Source organism: Bombina bombina, chromosome 5, assembly GCF_027579735.1.
Source record: "Bombina bombina isolate aBomBom1 chromosome 5, aBomBom1.pri, whole genome shotgun sequence".
Lineage (NCBI taxonomy): Eukaryota > Metazoa > Chordata > Amphibia > Anura > Bombinatoridae > Bombina > Bombina bombina.
Window position 1 is genome coordinate 730,229,041 of NC_069503.1, and position 24,919 is coordinate 730,253,959.

Below are 24,919 nucleotides of genomic sequence, written 5' to 3' on the forward strand. Positions count from 1 at the left end.
CGCCTACCGCACCGCTATTATTATAAAGTTATTAACCCCTAATCCGCCTCACTAACCCTATAATAAATAGTATTAACCCCTAATCTGCCCTCCCTAACATCGCCGACACCTAACTTCAAACATTAACCCCTAATCTGCCGACTGGAGCTCACCGCTATTCTAATAAATTTATTAACCCCTAAAGCTAAGTCTAACACTAACACCCCCCTAAGTTAAATATAATTTACATCTAACGAAATTAATTAACTCTTATTAAATAAATTATTCCTATTTAAAGCTAAATACTTACCTGTAAAATAAATCCTAATATAGCTACAATATAAATTATATTTATATTATAGCTATTTTAGGATTTATATTTATTTTACAGGTAACTTTGTATTTATTTTAACCAGGTACAATAGCTAAAATAGTTAAAATAATTACAAAATTACCTGTAAAATAAATCCTAACCTAAGTTACAATTAAACCTAACACTACACTATCAATACATTAATTAAATACAATATCTACAAATAAATACAATGAAATAAACTAACTAAAGTACAAAAAATAAAAAAGAACTAAGTTACAAAAAATAAAAAAATATTTACAAACATCAGAAAAATATTACAACAATTTTAAACTAATTACACCTACTCTAAGCCCCCTAATAAAATAACAAAGCCCCCCAAAATAAAAAAAATGCCCTACCCTATTCTAAATTACTAAAGTTCAAAGCTCTTTTACCTCACCAGCCCTGAACAGGGCCCTTTGCGGGGCATGCCCCAAGAAATTCAGCTCTTTTGCCTGTAAAAAAAAACATACAATACCCCCCCAACATTACAACCCACCACCCACATACCCCTAATCTAACCCAAACCCCCCTTAAATAAACCTAACACTAAGCCCCTGAAGATCTTCCTACCTTATCTTCACCATACCAGGTTCACCGATCGATCCAGAAGAGCTCCTCCGATGTCCTGATCCAAGCCCAAGCGGGGGGCTGAAGAGGTCCATGATCCGGCTGAAGTCATCATCCAAGCGGGAGCTGAAGAGGTCCATGATCCGGCTGAAGTCTTCATCCAAGCGGGAGCTGAAGAGGTCCATGATCCGGCTGAAGTCTTTTATCAACGGCATCTTCAATCTTCTTTATTCGGGAGCCATCATCTTCCATCCGACGCGGAACATCCTCTTCTCCTGACGCCTACTCGCCGAATGACGGTTCCTTTAAATGACGTCATCCAAGATGGCGTCCCTCGAATTCCGATTGGCTGATAGGATTCTATCAGCCAATTGGAATTAAGGTAGGAATATTCTGATTGGCTGATCCAATCAGCCAATCGGATTGAACTTGATTCCATCAGCCAATCAGAATATTCCTACCTTAATTCCGATTGGCTGATAGAATCCTATCAGCCAATCGGAATTCGAGGGACGCCATCTTGGATGACGTCATTTAAAGGAACCGTCATTCGGCGAGTAGGCGTTGGGAGAAGAGGATGTTCCGCGTCGGATGGAAGATGATGGCTCCCGAAGAAAGAAGATTGAAGATGCCGTTGATAGAACCTCTTCAGCTCCCGCTTGGATGAAGACTTCAGCCGGATCATGGACCTCTTCAGCTCCCGCTTGGATGATGACTTCAGCCGGATCATGGACCTCTTCAGCCCCCCGCTTGGGCTTGGATCAGGACATCGGAGGAGCTCTTCTGGATCGATCGGTGAACCTGGTATGGTGAAGATAAGGTAGGAAGATCTTCAGGGGCTTAGTGTTAGGTTTATTTAAGGGGGGTTTGGGTTAGATTAGGGGTATGTGGGTGGTGGGTTGTAATGTTGGGGGGGGGGGGGTATTGTATGTTTTTTTTTACAGGCAAAAGAGCTGAATTTCTTGGGGCATGCCCCGCAAAGGGCCCTGTTCAGGACTGGTAAGGTAAAAGAGCTTTGGACTTTAGTAATTTAGAATAGGGTAGGGCATTTTTTTATTTTGGGGGGCTTTGTTATTTTATTAGGGGGCTTAGATTAGGTGAGTAGGTGTAATTAGTTTAAAATTGTTGTAATATTTTTCTGATGTTTGTAAATATTTTTTTATTTTTTGTAACTTAGTTCTTTTTTATTTTTTGTACTTTAGTTAGTTTATTTCATTGTATTTATTTGTAGATATTGTATTTAATTAATGTATTGATAGTGTAGTGTTAGGTTTAATTGTAGGTAATTGTAGGTATTTTATTTAATTAATTTATTGATAGTGTAGTGTTAGGTTTAATTGTAACTTAGGTTAGGATTTATTTTACAGGTAATTTTGTAATTATTTTAACTATTTTAGCTATTGTACCTGGTTAAAATAAATACAAAGTTACCTGTAAAATAAATATAAATCCTAAAATAGTTATAATATAAATATAATTTATATTGTAGCTATATTAGGATTTATTTTACAGGTAAGTATTTAGCTTTAAATAGGAATAATTTATTTAATAAGAGTTAATTAATTTCGTTAGATGTAAATTATATTTAATTTAGGGGGGTGTTAGTGTTAGGGTTAGACTTAGCTTTAGGGGTTAATAAATTTAATAGAATAGCGGTGAGCTCCAGTCGGCAGATTAAGGGTTAATGTTTGAAGTTAGGTGTCGGCGATGTTAGGGAGGGCAGATTAGGGGTTAATACTATTTATTATAGGGTTAGTGAGGCGGATTAGGGGTTAATAACTTTATAATAATAGCGGTGCGGTCCGCTCGGCAGATTAGGGGTTAATAAGTGTAGGCAGGTGGAGGCGACGTTGTGGGCGGCAGATTAGGGGTTAATAAATATAATATAGGGGTCGGGGGGTCGGCGGTGTTAGGGACAGCAGATTAGGGGTACATAGGGATAACGTAGGTTGCGGCGGTGTACGGAACGGCAGATTAGGGGTTAATAATAGTATGCAGGGGTCAGCGATAGCGGGGGCGGCATATTAGGGGTTAATAAGTGTAAGGTTAGGGGTGTTTAGACTCGGGGTACATGTTAGAGTGTTAGGTGCAGACGTAGGAAGTGTTTCCCCATAGGAAACAATGGGGCTGCGTTAGGAGCTGAACGCAGCTTTTTTGCAGGTGTTAGGTTTTTTTTCAGCTCAAACAGCCCCATTGTTTCCTATGAGGGAATCGTGCACGAGCATGTTTTTGAGGCTGGCCGCGTCCGTAAGCAACTCTGGTATCGAGAGTTGCAGTGGCGTTAAATATGCTCTACCCTCCTTTTTTGGAGCCTAACGCAGCCATTCTGTGGACTCTCAATACCAGAGTTATTTTAAAGGTGCGGCCAGAAAAAAGCCAGCGTTAGATACGCGGGTCGTTACCGACAAAACTCTAAATCTAGCCGTAAGTCTCTAGCAGTACACATAAAATTGTAGTGAAAAGTATTGCATACAAATTGTTTAATGTTTAGAAAGCAGATGTATTTATCAATCTATGGTGCTATTTTAGCTTGTCCTGTCAGTAAAAGATAACTCCAGTAACATTTTTATGTATTGCTTTCAAAAGACTGGAACAGTCAAGCTGTTGTAATTACCTATTGTAATCATCAAGAAGGGTGGAGCATCACTTGCAATAACAATTTGGCATAACAGGAAATATTTGTAGACTCAAGAGACATTTCATGCAAAAAAGACACACACAAAAATGTATGTATATTTATTTATTTATATTTATATACCCATAGTGGTTTCACACCTACTCTGTCCTGGGGTTAGCTGCCTGTGTCATGGGATGTGCTCATTTTAATCTCAGAGACCAAAATCCATTGCACTCAAATTAATTAAATACAACATTACATTTTAAATTAAAGGGACAGTCTTCACCAGAATTTTTATTGTTTTAAAAGATAGATAATCCCTTTATTACCCATTCCCCAGTTTTTCATAACCAACGCAGTTATATTAATATACTTTTAACCTCTGTGATTATCTTGTATCTAAGCCTCTACAAACTGCCCCTTTATTTCAGTTCTTTTGACAGACTTGCAGTTTAGCCAATCAGTGTCTGCTCCCAGATAACTTCACGTGCACGAGCACAGTGTTATCTATATGAAATACGTGAACTAACACCCTCTAGTGTTGAAAAACTGTTAAAACACATTCTGAAAAGAGGTGGCCTTCAAGGTCTAAGAAATTAGCATATGAACCTTTTATGTTAAAGGGACATGCCACCCACATTTTTTCTTTTATGATTTAGAAAGAGAATGCAATTTTAAACATCTTTCTAATTTACTTATAATATCTAATTTGTTTTATTCTCTTGATATGCTTTGATGAAAAGCATATCTAGATATGCTCACTAGCTGCTGATTGGTTGCTGCACATAGAAGCATCGTGTGATTGGCTCACCATGTGCATTGATTTTTCTTCAACTAAGGATATTTAAAAAATGAAGCAAAATAAACAATGGAAGTAAATTGTAATGTTGTTTAAATTTCTATTCTCTATCTGAATCATGAAAGAAAGATTTTGGGTTTAGTGGCCCTTTAAGCTTTCAACTAAGAATACCAAAAGAACAAAGCAAAATTGGTGATAAAAGTAAATTGGAAAATTGTTTAAAATTACATGCCCTATCTGAATCATGAAAGTTTATTTTAGCCTAGAGTGTCCCTTTAATTCAACATTACATTTAAATTAATTCATCATTACATTTTAAATTAATTCAACATTACATTTAAATTAATTCAACATTACATTTAAGAACAAACCATCAGCAAGTAATGCAATATTTTATTTTAAGAAATGGAAAAGAGCAGGTTTGTTTCAATTACCTGTAAACCGTAGGAATGTTAAGGCACTTCTGTTCTAAAAACAGAATTTATGTTTACCTGATAAATTACTTTCTCCAACGGTGTGTCCGGTCCACGGCGTCATCCTTACTTGTGGGATATTCTCTTCCCCAACAGGAAATGGCAAAGAGCCCAGCAAAGCTGGTCACATGATCCCTCCTAGGCTCCGCCTTCCCCAGTCATTCGACCGACGTAAAGGAGGAATATTTGCATAGGAGAAACCATATGATACCGTGGTGACTGTAGTTAAAGAAAATAAAATATCAGACCTGATTAAAAAACCAGGGCGGGCCGTGGACCGGACACACCGTTGGAGAAAGTAATTTATCAGGTAAACATAAATTCTGTTTTCTCCAACATAGGTGTGTCCGGTCCACGGCGTCATCCTTACTTGTGGGAACCAATACCAAAGCTTTAGGACACGGATGAAGGGAGGGAGCAAATCAGGTCACCTAGATGGAAGGCACCACGGCTTGCAAAACCTTTCTCCCAAAAATAGCCTCAGAAGAAGCAAAAGTATCAAACTTGTAAAATTTAGTAAAAGTGTGCAGTGAAGACCAAGTCGCTGCCTTACATATCTGATCAACAGAAGCCTCGTTCTTGAAGGCCCATGTGGAAGCCACAGCCCTAGTGGAATGAGCTGTGATTCTTTCAGGAGGCTGCCGTCCGGCAGTCTCATAAGCCAATCTGATGATGCTTTTAATCCAAAAAGAGAGAGAGGTAGAAGTTGCTTTTTGACCTCTCCTTTTACCAGAATAAACAACAAACAAGGAAGATGTTTGTCTAAAATCCTTTGTAGCATCTAAATAGAATTTTAGAGCACGAACAACATCCAAATTGTGCAACAAACGTTCCTTCTTTGAAACTGGATTCGGACACAAAGAAGGCACGACTATCTCCTGGTTAATGTTTTTGTTAGAAACAACTTTCGGAAGAAAACCAGGTTTAGTACGTAAAACCACCTTATCTGCATGGAACACCAGATAAGGAGGAGAACACTGCAGAGCAGATAATTCTGAAACTCTTCTAGCAGAAGAAATTGCAACCAAAAACAAAACTTTCCAAGATAATAACTTAATATCAACGGAATGTAAGGGTTCAAACGGAACCCCCTGAAGAACTGAAAGAACTAAATTGAGACTCCAAGGAGGAGTCAAAGGTTTGTAAACAGGCTTGATTCTAACCAGAGCCTGAACAAAGGCTTGAACATCTGGCACAGCTGCCAGCTTTTTGTGAAGTAACACAGACAAGGCAGAAATCTGTCCCTTCAAGGAACTTGCAGATAATCCTTTCTCCAAACCTTCTTGAAGAAAGGATAGAATCTTAGGAATTTTTACCTTGTCCCAAGGGAATCCTTTAGATTCACACCAACAGATATATTTTTTCCATATTTTGTGGTAAATTTTTCTAGTTACAGGCTTTCTGGCCTGAACAAGAGTATCAATGACAGAATCTGAGAACCCTCGCTTTGATAAGATCAAGCGTTCAATCTCCAAGCAGTCAGTTGGAGTGAGACCAGATTCGGATGTTCGAACGGACCTTGAACAAGAAGGTCTCGTCTCAAAGGTAGCTTCCATGGTGGAGCCGATGACATATTCACCAGGTCTGCATACCAAGTCCTGCATGGCCACGCAGGAGCTATCAAGATCACCGATGCCCTCTCCTGATTGATCCTGGCTACCAGCCTGGGGATGAGAGGAAACGGCGGGAATACATAAGCTAGTTTGAAGGTCCAAGGTGCTACTAGTGCATCTACTAGAGTCGCCTTGGGATCCCTGGATCTGGACCCGTAGCAAGGAACCTTGAAGTTCTGATGAGAGGCCATCAGATCCATGTCTGGAATGCCCCACAATTGAGTAATTTGGGCAAAGATTTCCGGATGGAGTTCCCACTCCCCCGGATGAAATGTCTGACGACTCAGAAAATCCGCTTCCCAATTTTCCACTCCTGGGATGTGGATTGCAGACAAGTGGCAGGAGTGAGTCTCCGCCCATTGAATGATTTTGGTCACTTCTTCCATCGCCAGGGAACTCCTTGTTCCCCCCTGATGGTTGATGTACGCAACAGTCGTCATGTTGTCTGATTGAAACCGTATGAACTTGGCCTTTGCTAGCTGAGGCCAAGCCCTGAGAGCATTGAATATCGCTCTCAGTTCCAGAATATTTATCGGAAGAAGAGATTCTTCCCGAGACCAAAGACCCTGAGCTTTCAGGGGTCCCCAGACCGCGCCCCAGCCCACCAGACTGGCGTCGGTCGTGACAATGACCCACTCTGGTCTGCGGAAGCTCATCCCCTGTGACAGGTTGTCCAGGGACAGCCACCAACGGAGTGAATCTCTGGTCCTCTGATCTACTTGTATCATCGGAGACAAGTCTGTATAGTCCCCATTCCACTGACTGAGCATGCACAGTTGTAATGGTCTTAGATGAATTCGCGCAAAAGGAACTATGTCCATTGCCGCTACCATCAAACCTATTACTTCCATGCACTGCGCTATGGAAGGAAGAGGAACAGAATGAAGTATTTGACAAGAGTTTAGAAGTTTTGATTTTCTGGCCTCTGTCAGAAAAATCCTCATTTCTAAGGAGTCTATTATTGTTCCCAAGAAGGGAACCCTTGTTGACGGAGATAGAGAACTTTTTTCTACGTTCACTTTCCACCCGTGAGATCTGAGAAAGGCCAGGACAATGTCCGTGTGAGCCTTTGCTTGAGGAAGGGACGACGCTTGAATCAGAATGTTGTCCAAGTAAGGTACTACTGCAATGCCCCTTGGTCTTAGCACCGCTAGAAGGGACCCTAGTACCTTTGTGAAAATCCTTGGAGCAGTGGCTAATCCGAACGGAAGTGCCACAAACTGGTAATGCTTGTCCAGGAATGCGAACCTTAGGAACCGATGATGTTCCTTGTGGATAGGAATATGTAGATACGCATCCTTTAAATCCACCGTGGTCATGAATTGACCTTCCTGGATGGAAGGAAGAATTGTTCGAATGGTTTCCATTTTGAACGATGGAACCTTGAGAAACTTGTTTAGGATCTTGAGATCTAAGATTGGTCTGAATGTTCCCTCTTTTTTGGGAACTACGAACAGATTGGAGTAGAACCCCATCCCTTGTTCTCCTAAAGGAACAGGATGAATCACTCCCATTTTTAACAGGTCTTCTACACAATGTAAGAATGCCTGTCTTTTCATGTGGTCTGAAGACAATTGAGACCTGTGGAACCTCCCCCTTGGGGGAGGCCCCTTGAATTCCAGAAGATAACCTTGGGAGACTATTTCTAGTGCTCAAGGATCCAGAACATCTCTTGCCCAAGCCTGAGCGAAGAGAGAAAGTCTGCCCCCCACCAGATCCGGTCCCGGATCGGGGGCCAACATTTCATGCTGTCTTGGTAGCAGTGGCAGGCTTCTTGGCCTGCTTTCCCTTGTTCCAGCCTTGCATTGGTCTCCAGGCTGGCTTGGCTTGAGAAGAATTACCCTCTTGCTTAGAGGACGTAGCACTTGGGGCTGGTCCGTTTCTACGAAAGGGACGAAAATTAGGTTTATTTTTGGCCTTGAAAGACCTATCCTGAGGAAGGGCGTGGCCCTTACCCCCAGTGATATCAGAGATAATCTCTTTCAAGTCAGGGCCAAACAGCGTTTTCCCCTTGAAAGGAATGTTAAGCAATTTGTTCTTGGAGGACGCATCCGCTGACCAAGATTTCAACCAAAGCGCTCTGCGCGCCACAATAGCAAACCCAGAATTTTTAGCCGCTAACCTAGCCAATTGCAAAGTGGCGTCTAGGGTGAAAGAATTAGCCAATTTGAGAGCACGGATTCTGTCCATAATCTCCTCATAAGGAGGAGAATCACTATCGATCGCCTTTTCTAGCTCATCGAACCAGAAACACGTGGCTGTAGTGACAGGGACAATGCATGAAATTGGTTGTAGAAGGTAACCTTGCTGAACAAACATCTTTTTAAGCAAACCTTCTAATTTTTTATCCATAGGATCTTTGAAAGCACAACTATCTTCTATGGGTATAGTGGTGCGTTTGTTTAAAGTAGAAACCGCCCCCTCGACCTTGGGGACTGTCTGCCATAAGTCCTTTCTGGGGTCGACCATGGGAAACAATTTTTTAAATATGGGGGGAGGGACGAAAGGTATACCGGGCCTTTCCCATTCTTTATTTACAATGTCCGCCACCCGCTTGGGTATAGGAAAAGCTTCTGGGGGCCCCGGGACCTCTAGGAACTTGTCCATTTTACATAGTTTCTCTGGGATGATCAAATTCTCACAATCATCCAGAGTGGATAACACCTCCTTAAGCAGAGCGCGGAGATGTTCCAACTTAAATTTAAATGTAATCACATCGGGTTCAGCTTGTTGAGAAATTTTCCCTGAATCTGAAATTTCTCCCTCAGACAAAACCTCCCTGGCCCCCTCAGACTGGTGTAGGGGCATATCAGAACCATTATCCTCAGCGTCCTCATGCTCTTCAGTATCTAAAACAGAGCAGTCGCGCTTACGCTGATAAGTGGGCATTTTGGCTAAAATGTTTTTGATAGAATTATCCATTACAGCCGTTAATTGTTGCATAGTAAGGAGTATTGGCGCGCTAGATGTACTAGGGGCCTCCTGAGTGGGCAAGACTGGTGTAGACGAAGGAGGGAATGATGCAGTACCATGCTTACTCCCCTCACTTGAGGAATCATCTTGGGCATCATTTTCAGTGTCACATAAATCACATCTATTTAAATGAGAAGGAACCTTGGCTTCCCCACATTCAGAACACAGTCTATCTGGTAGTTCAGACATGTTAAACAGGCATAAACTTGATAACAAAGTACAAAAAACGTTTTAAAATAAAACCGTTACTGTCACTTTAAATTTTAAACTGAACACACTTTATTACTGCAATTGCGAAAAAGTATGAAGGAATTGTTCAAAATTCACCAAAATTTCACCACAGTGTCTTAAAGCCTTAAAAGTATTGCACACCAAATTTAGAAGCTTTAACCCTTAAAATAACGGAACCGGAGCCGTTTTTATCTTTAACCCCTTTACAGTCCCTGGTATCTGCTTTGCTGAGACCCAACCAAGCCCAAAGGGGAATACGATACCAAATGACGCCTTCAGAAAGTCTTTTTTATGTATCAGAGCTCCTCACACATGCGACTGCATGTCATGCTTCTCAAAAACAAGTGCGCAATACCGGCGCGAAAATGAGGCTCTGCCTATGATTAGGGAAAGCCCCTAGAGAATAAGGTGTCTAAAACAGTGCCTGCCGATATTATTTTACAAAAATACCCATATTAAATGATTCCTCAAGGCTAAATATGTTATATATGAATCGATTTATCCCAGAAAATGTCTACAGACTTAACAAGCCCTTGTGAAGCCCTTATTTACTCTGTAATAAAAATGGCTTACCGGATCCCATAGGGAAAATGACAGCTTCCAGCATTACATCGTCTTGTTAGAATGTGTCATACCTCAAGCAGCAAAAGTCTGCTCACTGTTCCCCCAACTGAAGTTAATTCCTCTCAACAGTCCTGTGTGGAACAGCCATCGATTTTAGTAACGGTTGCTAAAATCATTTTCCTCTTACAAACAGAAATCTTCATCTCTTTTCTGTTTCAGAGTAAATAGTACATACCAGCACTATTTTAAAATAACAAACTCTTGATTGAATAATAAAAACTACAGTTAAACACTAAAAAACTCTAAGCCATCTCCGTGGAGATGTTGCCTGTACAACGGCAAAGAGAATGACTGGGGAAGGCGGAGCCTAGGAGGGATCATGTGACCAGCTTTGCTGGGCTCTTTGCCATTTCCTGTTGGGGAAGAGAATATCCCACAAGTAAGGATGACGCCGTGGACCGGACACACCTATGTTGGAGAAATATATACTTTCTAGATAGTATTTCCTAACAATTTATCAAAATAGTGACTGAGTTCTCAAAAACAAATTACTGTTGCACTAAACAGATTTAACAGTTTGGTATGCGTATAATAACTACCAATATTATGGCTGATAAAGTCCCTGTTGCACTGTCAATCAAGCTGTCACCCTAATCCCAAGTCCTTATTTAGAAATATCAGTACGTTTTATTGTACTTTACAGAAAGGCTGCTGTGTTCCTTGTTCAGAGAAGAATTGCCTGGTATTTCGGTGCTGGACTGACTGTAATAGGCAAGATCAGACTGATATACTACAGGAAAGTTCTACTCTGTGAAAAGCATTGCTGGGCTAAAAGAAGTTGCACCCAGGTGGGAAATCGCCATAGAACAGGCTAACAATGGTATTGAGCTGGTTGTTTGTTCCTGTGAGTGCATTTCTCTGTGTGGTGTATATATATATATATATATATATACTGTATATGTGTGTGTGTGTATATATATATATATATATATATATACACTGTATATGTGTGTGTGTGTGTCTATTGTTATGTGACTGTGTACATATGTACGTATGTACAGTGTTTTAAACATATATTTGAATAGAAAATCATAGTTTAAAAGAACTCCACTGTTTGACCTTCGGCTTAGCATTCGAGCGATAGCTGACATGAGTCTATTATGTGAGGGATTTAGCACACCTGCTCTATTTGGTAGCCAGATGTTAAAGTTCCCTAGACATCCACTTAAGTGCTAATAGATTACTTTTTAGGTATTTTATGGGCTTTATGGCATTTCATTTGTTTTGTTTTTGTTAATTATTTTTTTTTACTTTTTTTTTTTCACTATTTTTTATTTTTGCAATCAATAAAACAAAGTGACCATTTAAATCCCTATATCTTTACATATTATTGCATATGCTATTAGGTTTGCTTTACAAGGTTACACAAATAGCATGAAAGCGTTCAGTTATAGTATGAGAGCTACAAACATAAGCAGTCTCTGGAGCTTGTGTTTGGTCAGGCTGTCTAAATGAGAGACTGGTGTTAAAGGGACAGTCAAGTCCAAAAAAACCTTTCATGTTTCAAATAGGGCATGTAATTTTAAACAACTTTCCAATTTACTTTTATCACCAATTTTGCTTTGTTCTCCTGGTATTCTTAGTTGAAAGCTAAACCTAGGAGGTTCATATGCTAATTTCTTAGACCTTGAAGGCCGCCTCTAATCTAAATGCATTTATATAGTTTTTCACCACTAGAGGGCATTAGTTCACGTGTTTCATATAGATAACATTGAGCTCATGCACGTGAATTTTCCATGGAGTCAGCTCTAATTGACTAAAATACAAGTCTGTCAAAAGAACTGAAATAAAGGGGCAGTCTGCTGAGGCTTAGATACAAGGTAATTACAGAGGTAAAACGTGTATAATTATAACTGTGTTGGTTATGCAAAACTGGGGAATTGGTAATTCTGGTGTTGACTGTCCCTCTCTCTCACTATTAAAGGGACATGAAACTCAAAAAATTTCATGATTCAGAGAGAACATACAATTTTAAAGACCGTCACAATTTACTTCCTTTAGCAACTTTGCTTCATTCTCTTGCTGTCCTTCAGGGATGTAACTACTGGGAGCTATCTGGTGAGCCAATGAAAAAAGGTATATATGTGCAGCCACTAATCAGCAGTTAGCTCCCAGCAGTGCATTGCTGCTCCTGAGCATACCTAGGTATACTTTTCAACACTGGATACCAAGAGAACAAAACAAATTAGATTATAGAAGAAAATTGGAAAGTTGTTTAAAATTGTATGCTCTATCTGATTCATGAAAGAAAAAATTGTGATTTCCAGACCCTTTAACACAGCCCAACAAGTTTCTGTCTTGAGCAGCTACCATTCCTTCTGTGCTCCATGAGGCTCTTGAGTGTGAGTGGTCCATAGTTTGTGAACTTGAGCCCCATTGTAACTGCACTGGCTATAGCTTTGTCCCTGGCTAGATTGTTTGTGTCCCAGGCAACCGCCTAGATTGACCAAATGGATGGGCCAGACCTGACAATGCGTATAATAAATAGGACCCTCAAATTCGTATCTGTTATCTAAATCTTCTAACAACATTTATTTTTTAAAGTACCAGAATCTCAAAAAATTATACAAAATACAGCAGGTACTTGTGAAAATAAACAACAGCATAAGCAGTGAACTAACAGGCTGAAGAGCCTAGTTAAAGGGATATTACACCCATTTTTTATTATTAGATAAAGCATTACATTTTAATCAACTTTCTAGATTACTCCTATTATTATTTTTTCTTTGTTCTCTTGGTATCTTTATTTGAAAAAACAGGAATGTAAGCTTAAAAGCTGGCCCATTTTTGGTTCAGCACCCTGGGTAGTGCTTGCTAATTGGTGCCTACAATGGGCCCAATACGAGTAATATGGATTAGCTGTTATCGGTGTAGAAACTACTTTATCTGATAATTCTTTACGTTTGAGAATTACAGATTTAGTAACCGACATAAAAGTGAATATACTTCTAGGTTATGGAGTCAGAACACAGAACCAGAGGAAGCAGAAAACATCTCTGCTCTACCAGAAAACCTAGATTTGAAAACCAAGTGATTGCTTCTGGTTGCACCTTCCTCACCTGAATCACCTATGGAAACAAAAGAGCTGCAGAAAAGACAAGACTAGACTAAACCTATAGAACATTAATGTTGCATTAAAGGGACCGTCTAGGCCAAAATAATCTTTCATGATTCAGATAGAGCAGGTAATCTTAAACAATTTTCCAATTTACTTTTATCACCAATTTTGCTTTGTTCTCTTGGTATTCTTAGTTGAAAGCTTAACCTAGGAGGTTCTTATGCTAATTTCTTAGACCTTGAAGCCCACCTCTTTTCAGATTGCATTTTAACAGTTTTTCACCACTAGAGGGTGTTAGTTAGTTCATAGATAACACTGTGCTCGTGCACGTGAAGTTATCTGGGAACAGGCACTGATTGGCTAGACTGCAAGTCTGTCAAAAGAACTGAAAAAAGGGGCAGGTTGCAGAGGCTTAGATACAAGTTCATCACAGAGGTTAAAAGTATATTATTATAACTGTGTTGGTTATGCAAAACTGGGGAATGGGTAATAAAGGGATTATCTATCTTTTAAAACAATAAAAATTCTGGTGTAGACTGTCCCTTTAACATCAAAGGCATCAGGGTCTCTGATTCTGTAGCATTAGAACTTTAAAGTTTTATCATCTCTTCCATCCCCCAAGAAACTTCACTTTCGAAAACATTTTCTGAAAAATGGCCTTGTGAAGAGTTCACCCCAGGGATCAATTTTTTGATGTGGGAAACCTACTCTGGTTGTCACACAGGCCAAATACCAACCAGTAAAGACATTGTTCTACTTCAGTGTGTAAAAGTTAAAAACAGATGTAATAAAATTGTTTGTGTTACTCCGGTTTTGTACACATTTGTTTTGCCTTTATCAGAGGTATATTAACGTATAATCTGAAAATAAGGGGCATGAAATATAATCACAGCAGGTTCTTAAATAATTAAGAAATTAGTGACAAAGTTTTTTTTTAAATTAATAAAAGGAATCTAAATGTGATTATTTTCTCTGTAGCTCTCTTGCCTTTCCCTGCACATTTTCCCTTTCACTTGAGATCTTTTTTTAGCAGTCAGTTTGGGAAGTATAAACCCCTGAGGACATGCCTAGGGACACTGGGAAAAACAAACTCATCTTTAATATCTATACTATATATAGATAAATAAGACATATGTACAAATGCAGAGCAATACATTTTCAGATGCAAATTACTTTCATGTGTCATGATAAAACAAAACAGACTGTATATAAAGGATAAGGCCATACTTTGTAACACCTTGTAAAAATACAGTCATTTTAGAAGCTGACAGCTTATCTCTGACTCACCTGCATATTTAGAAGTGTTTCTTTCATCCATGGACCAGAAACAGTAATCAAATGCAAACACCTATAAAAATATGACAACATTAGAGGCTAAACATAAAACACACAATGCACATAAATTGTTCATAAAAGTACATCTGTCATGTTGGAACATAACTAGTGCTACCTCTGATATGTCCCTCTCTTTCTTCCTTTCAAATTGAGTAATAGAAACCATGGACACAAATATATTTACATATCTTTCTTAAAGGGATATGGTACGTTTTCTTAAAGGGACATGGTACGGTAATTTTCTTCTCCCTTTTAACCCCTACACTACTGGGAACTTTAGAGAAATTTTAGCATTTTTGCGATCACTCTGTTAAAACAGAAACAGAGCCTTTGCTTTTTTAATTTACCCATAAAAACTATATATATTTTTAAAGTGGACTACCGAAGGCATTGATCTAGGCCCAGTTTGGTATACTTGAATCCACTTTTGGCCACCAAATAAAATCATTTAAAAAAAAAAAAAAATTGTTAAAGGGACACTTTTATGATTCAGAAAGAGCATACAGTTTTAAGACACTTTCCAATTTAGTTCCATTATCACACTTTTTATATTCACACTTTTTAGGTAACAAGATCCTATTGAGCATGTGCACAAGCTCACAGGGCATACATATACTAGTCTGTGATTGGCTGATGTCTGTCACATGATATATATATATAGATATATATATATATACACAGTATATATATATATATACATATATATATATATATAGGGACAGAAAATGGGAGAAAAAATAATTTGTTCGAAAAAAAATCTACTGCTTATTTGAAATTCAGAGTAGGTGTTATTGTCTTTATTATGCACATGTTAAAGTGAATGTAAATTTTGATGCTAAAGTGCCTGGTTTTTAAAAATTTGATTAAAAACAGGGGCACTTTAATTCATCAAAATTTACATTTCACTCGTGTTGTGAAGAAAAACTTACCTTTTAATCTTCACAGCAGCTCCAGCTTCCTCCAGTTGTCGCGAGCCATTTCTGATGTCAGAAATGATGGATAGGTCATCCTCCAATCACGGCTCCCCCCCCCCCCCCCCCCGGGGAATCAGTGTCTGATTCAATGCTGTGATTGGAGGAAGCCGGATTCATCATTTTAGACCCAGGAAGAGGCTTTGTGACGGGTGGAGGAAGCTGGAGCTGCTGTCAAGTTTAAAAGGTAAGTTTTTTTTCACAGCGCGAGTGAAATGTAAATTTTGATGAATTAAAGTGCCCCTGTTTTTAATCGAATTTTTAAAAACTGGGCACTTTAGCATCAAAATTTACATTCACTTTAATTATGCAATTCTACTGCTTTGAGTGGTAGTTTAACTGCATTTCTCACTGAAATTATTTACACACAACTACTACAGTCAAAACGTTTCTCTAGGGTCTCCTTTGTTCAGAAATAGCAGACTTACACAGTTTTGCCATTGGTTTTTGGCAATTAGAAGGCTGCTAATTGCAGTTGTGCACCACACGTCTGAAATTCCTGCCAGCTAAGGTCTTAATCAGTGCTTGTACAGTTAATTTTTGCTGTAATGTAGGGATTACCCTCCCACCAGTTTATCCCTAACTGATCCCTCCCAAACAGCTCGGGATGTGAGAGAGAGCCTAGCCTATCCTGCAGAACCTTTTAAATACATAACTCTTATCAGCTGCTTGCCTGAGTACCCTTTACCTGCCTCAAAATGGAAAATGTTTAACATTATTCCTAAAAGAAAATAGCAGCGAATCCCCTATGCATTAAAGGGGGCATACTACTTGTGCAGACAATATCTGAAGGCTGCTGAGTGACATGTTCTCAGACACTTCTAAATCTCTGACACACAGCAGCACTTATACATTAAAATATACCTTTATTCCTATCCTATGGGTCTTTGGGCTTGATGCCCTTAAACATATTCTATAGAATGTGCTCTAGATATGCGTCATATAGGATAAGGATCCGGGATATAGCCAAAAAATGGTACATGCTATGTAAATATTATTATATGTGCAAGAGCAGGATCCCAATTGTACAAGGAATTTGTTATTATTTTCAGAGATACTTACATTTATTTCTTTTTAAATAATCATGGTCTCCCTTTTTTTTTGTGTTTTTTTTTTTGTAACTGTACCATCAATATTTTTCTCCCAATCAGGGCTTGTGAATGTTGGAGGAGTTAAGTTGTTATACGCATTGTTCAAGGCCTAATATTCAAAACCTGCCCGCTCAGGGGAGATATTCTAAGAAGTCTCATCAGTACCGTTAGGCACTAAAAATTATTTTAGAAACACAAATTTTATCTTGACAAATGTTTATTTTGCTATGTAGTGTTCTTTATGTGCAACAGACAGTGGAGGCTCCTCCATTTGAGCACAATCGCACGTGCCCCCCTCAGAAGCCCAGAAGAAGCCCAGAAGATAGAAAGAAAAAACAGAAGAAAAAAAATATAATTTTTCCAATAGCCCCCTACTGTAAAAATTATATTTTTTTTTTGTCCCCCAAAAAATTCAAACAGTTTGTTTAAGAAGGAAAAAAATTTTTTTTTATTTTTTATTCTATCATTTATACACTAACCGCACGTGCGGTAGCTAGATATATGGCAGTGTGCTATGCGCATCTTAAATTTGCAGCCTGCGCAGCTCCCAGCCTCCCCATCCCTATACTTTGTGTATCGCACACTTCAGACTGTGCGATCTGTGGGAGGTGTTATTCACAGAGAAAGGCAGCAGCCAGTGACAAAGTAGAGCATCATCACGTGACTGTGAGTGATGACGCTTGGCTGAAGCTGTAACTTTTTTAAGGTGAGGGGCGGGAGCGCGCTCAAGTGTGCTGTGGAGAGCTGGGGGTATGAGCGCTCTGTCGGCAAATGCAGAAAGTGGAAGGAAGGAAGGAGGTAAGTCATGGCTGTGCTGTGGAATATGTGCTGCGTCCCCTTACTTGTTGTTGTTCTACTAAGTCTGTCTCTTCCTCCTACCTGACGGATCATTTCTGAGCCTGTCAGGGAAAGTGTTGTGATCATGTACTTAAATGTGGGACCCACCCGGTAAACACTTCACCCTTGACATTTGAATTACCAATACCTAATAGAAAAAAAGACTCCGTAACATGCTGAACACAATTTAACTCCCTGGCTGCCAGAAAGGACTGCAGTTTATTCCTAAGCAGTGTATTGCAGCCCTTTTTGGTAGCCATGGGGTTAAATTGTGAATCAGTGTTTTCCTATGCATGCTGCAGGGCAGGAGGTCATGAGGGAGAGGACAGCTCCAGTTTAAATTTACAACTCTGTCTTCTGCACGGCACTTGAAGCAGCAACTATGTGATAGAGGTCAGTCTGTGAGTTAGTTGCTAAAGTTTTATGCTCTAAAATACTTAATATACTGTATGTACTGTGGCACAAAGAAGGTTAGCTCAGCCTCAGCTCAGATTATTAATACACTACCACTGCTGTATGTTATGAACATTTAAATGAGCTGGACTGGAACTCAAGTTTAGAATAAGAAAAAGTCCCAAGAGTATTGTAAAAATAATATTACCATGCATGTGACTGTCCCTGCATATATAAGTGTATGTCTGCTTATATCTGTGTGTGCCTGTGTGCATGTGTTGGTGCCTATCTGTGTGTGTGTATCTCTGCATGAATGTATGTGTGTATCTCTGTGTATGTATAAGTTTGTGCATCTCTGTGTAACTATGTATGTATGTATGTGTGTATCTCTATGTATGTATGTCAGTGGATCCCCTTATAGTAGGTATAACAATGATACCTATATAAATTAAATGCCCCTTTACTTTAGTGTCAGACAGTGTGTGTATTAAACATTATTAAAAAGTGTATTCTGCTTGTCTCTGGGTGTATATATATATATACTGGGTACTTGAGTCCTGTCACTGGGGCAGTATAAGGACATATATATATATATATATATATATATATATATATATTTATAAAGTCCTTATACTGCCCCAGTGACAGGACTCAAGTACCCAGTATATATATATATATATATATATATATATATATATATATATATATATATATATATATATATATATATATATATATAGTAACTGCAGGGTGTATGTGGTGCTCTTGTCTTTCAGGTTAGTTATGTACATACAACACACAGTAATACACATAACACACTGCCCTCACCTTGTACAAGAATGTGTTAAGGTAACTGGCATAGTGTGTGTGTGTGTATGTATGTATGTGTGTGTATGTATATATATATATATATATATATATATGTATATATATATATATATATATATATATATATATATACACATACACACACAATAAAATGGGCGGGGCCATCTGAGGGGCGGGGCTAGTGCTCCCCCATCTTCAAAAGTCACCAGCCGCCACTGGCAACAGAGACTCCTACATTATAATGCAAAGTCTAAAAAAAAATCCCAAAGGCTGTGTGTGATTTCTCTCCATGGTGGCGAGATTTTGAAAATCAGGCCCTGTCAGTCTGACACAGACAGGATAAATGAATCAATCCCAAAACCAGTACCAGTTTTCAGCACCCATGGTTAACTTAACTGCCCATGACAACCAATTTACCACTGACAGGGCTAAATATCCACCTCTGCCACCAGCTTGACACAGACAGGACTACTTGCCAAGCTGTGACCACTGGGAGAATGTTGAAAAAAAAAAAAAATTTATATATATATACAATAAACGGAAGGGGACTGCACTCTCAGACTGGACTGGGTACACATTCCATGACCCTGCAACATGCTCAGCCCTGGGTGCTCACTGGCACTCACAGGAAGCTGTGCTGTCCCCATAGTCACAGGCAGTTAACCCCATACAGGTCTGGGTGCAAGAACCATAGGGATAATTACAAAACAAATTAATACAACACACAGAGAAAGTCCAGCACTCACTTACAAGCTCTCAGATAAGATTAAAAGCAAAAATGGAAAGGTTAGTTACCGCATTTGGCCAAATGGAACAAGCCCAGGTACCACGACAAGGTCCCTTCCAAAATCCTGGTACCCTAAAACAGCCACACAATGCAAGCTCTCAATCCAACAAACTGGGAACAAGTGAAGGGTGCACAGTGTTATGTAATCACCCCAGACATATACAAAACACAGAAGGGAACTGCACTCTCAGACTGGACCATGTACACATCCCATGACCCTGCAACATGATCAGCCCTGGGTGCTCACTGGCACTCACAGGAAGCTGTGCTGTCCCCAGAGTCACAGGCAGTTAACCCCAGACAGGTCTGGGTGCAAGAACCATAGGGAAAATTACAAAACAAATTAATACAACACACAGAGAAAGTACAGCACTCACTTACAAGCTCTCAGCTAAGATTAAAAGCAAAAATGGAAGGGTTAGTTACCGCATTTGGCCAAATGGGACAAGCCCAGGTACCACGACAGGGTCCCTTCCAAAAACCTGGGACCCTAAAACAGCCACACAATGCAAGCTCTCAATCCAACAAGGAGCACTGGGAACAAGTGAAGGGTGCACAGGTTTATGTAATCACCCCAGACTTATACAAAACACGGAAGGGGACTGCACACTCAGACCAGACCGGGTACACATCCCATGACCCTGCAACACAAAATACACAAAACCCATAAATTCACAAATATTAATGTATCTGTGGAAACACAATAATATTTTCAGATTGTATAGTTCTTGCTGTTGTTGTTTGTGTTAAAATCAAGAACTATTTTATGCCCACTTCAGGTCACATGACCCACCCCAGAGGGTAGTTGGATAGTGCTCAAGTTACACTATATTACACTGGTCTCGTTTGACTATTGGATTGCAGATATTGGCCCTAGGGAAACACTGTATGATCACTACATGAAAAATGATGTCATACAATTTTTCATGAATAGATTGATCTATATGCACCAAACATCACACACACCCAGTTTAAGTTGCATAACTATAATGTTTTCTTGAGTTATGGGCATGTTTAATATTGCTGGCTATGCAGTTACTGCTCAGTGACTCTCTAGAAGGGGCTGAAATCCCAACTCACACCTAAATCGGACCCTTGCAGTGTGCTATACCATAAATAATTGTCTGGGTGGAATCCAGAGACAAAGGTACCAAAGTATTTACTTTGATCAGCAATATCACAGACATCTAACCTTTCAAAGTTAAAACATTTAGTTACCTTTGTAGTCACAAGTTTTCTGCATTAATATCTTTGAAGCTGGTAGGAGAAATCACATACTTTACATGACACAAACAATGGCAATACTGAAGAGTTCAGGGACATTGAACATGCTACCTTTTCCAAATGTCAGTTTGTGAAACTTCTGCCCTACTAGATCATTCCCGGTCAACTGAAAGTAATATTATTGTGAAGTAAAAGTGTGTGGGAGCAACAACAGCCCAACCATGGTAGACCACACAAACTCACAGAGTGGAGCCAGGGCCGCCACTAGAAATTTTGAGGCCCCTGACTTAACGATTGATCAGCCCCCCCCCCCCCCTCCTTTGACATGTGCAATGTTTGACCAAGTGACTAAAACATATATGCACTTTATTCATAAGTGTCTATTTAAACTGGGAAATGTTGTAAAGGTAGTAACATACAAACACAGACACACTCATACACTGAAACACACACACACACTCACACATAACGATTCACATATAGACACTCTAGTCTAGCAGACACGCAAAGAAACACACTCAGACACAGACCCCCAAACAGACACTCAGCACTTGTTTACATTGACCTGACAAGTAATGAGGTAAACTACAGTTTTGTAAAAAAAAAAAGAGATTTAAAAAAACAAAATATGGAGTTCTGATTATCTTTTTGTGAAGGAAGTTGCCAACTAAATGATGACAACAGAATGCAGTGGCTGAAAGGAAGGGCCCTGAACTGCCTAAACAATAATTTAAAGGTTAAATGGTGGATTGGTGACTTCCGGAAAGGTCTCATTAGTCTCAAAGTCTGTAGAAAGATGTGAATAATCAGTAGTAAGGTCAAAATGTCCTAAAAAGGAACAGACAATGGACACACACACACAAACTTGCACATACACCCAAGGAAACACCGACAGAGACAGCCTCAGGAAACACACAAAGACATATACACACACATGCAGACACGCACAGAAAACACACAAAGACGGGGGGGCGGAGCCAGCCATCGTCAAACATGGCTGCAAAAAGCTAAAGCTCCGATTCCACAAGCTCTTCCTGAGCAAATAACTACTCCATAACCGGTGTAAAAGGGTCCCAAACAACAGAACCGGACACCGGAAAATCACAAGGCACCACAAGGCTGGTCTGGGAGACGCTGCTCGCTCAGAAAGAAAACTGACAAGCAGAGAAAATGCGTGACGCGTCTACCGACTAGGCCCAAATGCGCAGCTCAAACAGTGCATCTGCAAGCCCGGTTCGTCACCTGTCAACAAATAAGGTAACTTCATTGCCACAAAACATGAACTGAAGCCCCTAAGATGCCCGGTACCCTCGCTCAATACACCTAATAGCAGATTGATAACATCTCCTTACCTGAGACGACGAAAAGGGCTATCCGGCATCAATCCCTCTAAGGCATCCATGCCAAGACGGATAACTAAGCTAACACAGACTCGATAAATGGCTTAATTCCTTTTATTGTGCAAATAAGCACCACAACACCAGACCGGCCCCTACATCTGGGCACTTAATATTTACTTAACGCTGCAGCACGGATACAAATAAATGCAACAAAAGCAAATATACCTCTTTAACAAGGCCACAGCACAGGCTTATCACTAAAACCCTCTCATACTTACATCCCTCAGAGCAGGCCACAACCGTCTGTGCAAACGGATATATAATGGCTGCAAGAAGACTACCTAAACAAGACAAGAATGCAAAACCACACACAACAACATCAGCAAAACTCAATAATTTTTTTAAAGTACTTGAGGAGCCTGAATTAGAGTCACCTACATCCCAAGACTCAGCAGAGATGCTGCCAGTCTCAGACCCAAGCACACAAGACATGGCACCAGGAGCCCCTCTCACAAAGGCAGACATTGACAATCTCCCCACAAAAGCAGATTTCGCCATACTCATCTCTCAAGTGGGTAAAATGATAAAAGATGGTCTCAAAGAAGTACAAAAAGACATCTCTGAATTAGGTGAGAGGGTTTTTCATATTGAAGAAGATATAGACCACATACAAACTGACTCAGATACACGAAACAGAACAGTGGAAGTCCACGATTCACTAATACAGCAAATGCAGCTCCAACTAGAGGACCTAGACAACCGAGGACGCCGCAATAACCTTAGAATAAGAGGAATACCTGAAAAAATAAATACACCCCAAATTCCACAATACCTGCGGAACCTCTTTCAGTTCCTCCTGAAAAGTACAGACCCGCTTAATATGCCCATAGAAAGAGCCCACAGGGCCTTGAGACCCAAACCACCGGAAGATAAACCTCCCAGAGACATCATACTGAAAATGCAGCTTTTCACAGACAAAGAAAAGATCATGGAAGCCTCAAGGAAAATGCACCAAATTACCTTTGAAGGAGATAAAATCCAGATATATGCTGACTTGAGCAGTATCACTTTAAACAAGAGAAGAGAGGCAAGGTATTTAACACAGCATCTGCAAGAACTGAAAATCCCATATAGGTGGGGATTCCCATTTAGCATAAAAGTCCTCCAAGGCTCCCAATTAGCAATATATAGATCACCTGAGGACTTGGAGAGCTTTTGCAAACAACTAAACATTCATCAACCCACCTTGCCACCCCTAGACGAGGACCCTCCACTGAAGGAAACAAGATCTACTAATGACCCCAAGCTGCAGAGAAGCACATGGAACAGAGTTGGAAGGAAAAGACCACAACAATTCTCTAACTCTCTGGACCCTGAACTGAGTCTCACCTGAGACTATAAACAATGCCAAAAGACTTGTCAGTTAACCTAGCACTGTTTCTTTCTTTTTATTTTTTTACCCTTCTCTTATTAGACTAGAGGTAGAATCAGCCCGGTCTGCTACATCAAACTGACCAGGTTTAGCCATATACCCGCCTGGATACGTGAGTATCATTGATTGAACTGTGTTGTCTGTGTACACAATATACAGTATTACCGTAAATGTATAATCCACCACACCAGTAACCATAACCCAAATACAGGAAGTAGCTGATACACTCATGTTCATGCATAATTATGAATGGAGTAGTATCCCCCTTGTTCTGATATATTGTATATGTATTTATGCAATGACTTTGTGTTTGTTTCTATTTGTTGTTTCAAAGTTCATTATTGTTAAGTTTGTTTACACTGGAACCATGACTGTACAAAACGTCACATATAGCATCTTGTTGCAAGGACCGAAGGTGATCAAGCACCCAACATCCCATAACACACCCATTCTAGCAACACCTAAGCCTACAATTACTAATCACCAGACACAGCTTACATACCCCTACAGATGGCTGTGAAACGCCTCAATATATTGACACAAAACGCTAAAGGGCTAAACTCCCAATCAAAACGATCGATAGCACTTAATTGGTTTTCAAAACATAGAAGTGAGATAATTTTCATCCAAGAAACCCACTTCAAACATAATGAGGAACCCAAGTTCACAACTAAACACTACCCTTCATGTCATCTCTGCTCACACACCCACAAAAAAAGAAATGGGGTAGGGATCCTCCTCCACAAATCAATCCATATCCACAACATCTCCACGTTCACAGACCCAGAAGGTAGATACCTGATATTAGTGGGAGAACTTTATAACAAACCAATCACCCTAGCAAATGCATATTCCCCCAATACAGGTCAGGCAAAATTTTTTAAGAAAATCACAGGGAAACTGCTAGAAGTGGCCAAAGGCACCATAATTTTAGCGGGTGACTTCAATATAGCTCTTAACCCCAATCTCGACTGTTCTACTTCCAAAAGCTCGCAGACTCACAACACAATTAAAGCGGTTACACATAGCCTTAGAACCATCTCATTACTAGACGCTTGGAGAATTCAACATCCGACACAAAAAACATTTACCTTCTACTCTAACCCCAAGAAAACATACTCTAGACTGGACTACATTTGCATAGATCAAATAGGGTTGTCCCTAGTCAGAGATACTGATATAATACCAACTTCATGGTCAGACCATTCGGGTGTAACCATGTCATTAGAGTGGCCAGACAAGCCGATAACAGACTTCTGCTGGAGACTTGATGACACTCTCTTACTTCAGCCCCAAATAATAGAAAAAACGACTAAAACATTATCTGAGTACTTCCAATTCAACGTAACACCTCAGACGTCCCCAAGAATAATCTGGGAAGCTCATAAA

At 39.8% G+C, this 24,919-nt stretch overlaps 1 protein-coding gene across 6 annotated transcripts in view; it reads right to left on the minus strand.

Annotated features, from left to right (window-relative positions):
• The window catches only part of KIF13A (kinesin family member 13A), a 390,994-nt gene that overhangs the window by 167,586 nt on the left and 198,489 nt on the right, over positions 1-24,919 (minus strand). For all 6 annotated transcript variants that reach the window (XR_008402581.1, XM_053714782.1, XM_053714779.1 and 3 more), the window contains exon 4: positions 14,580-14,640. Coding sequence is in view for 5 of the 6 variants with exons in the window: in XM_053714782.1 (XP_053570757.1) it covers positions 14,580-14,640 (61 nt within the window). In the remaining variant the exon portion in view is untranslated. The remainder of the gene's footprint in view (positions 1-14,579; positions 14,641-24,919) is intronic.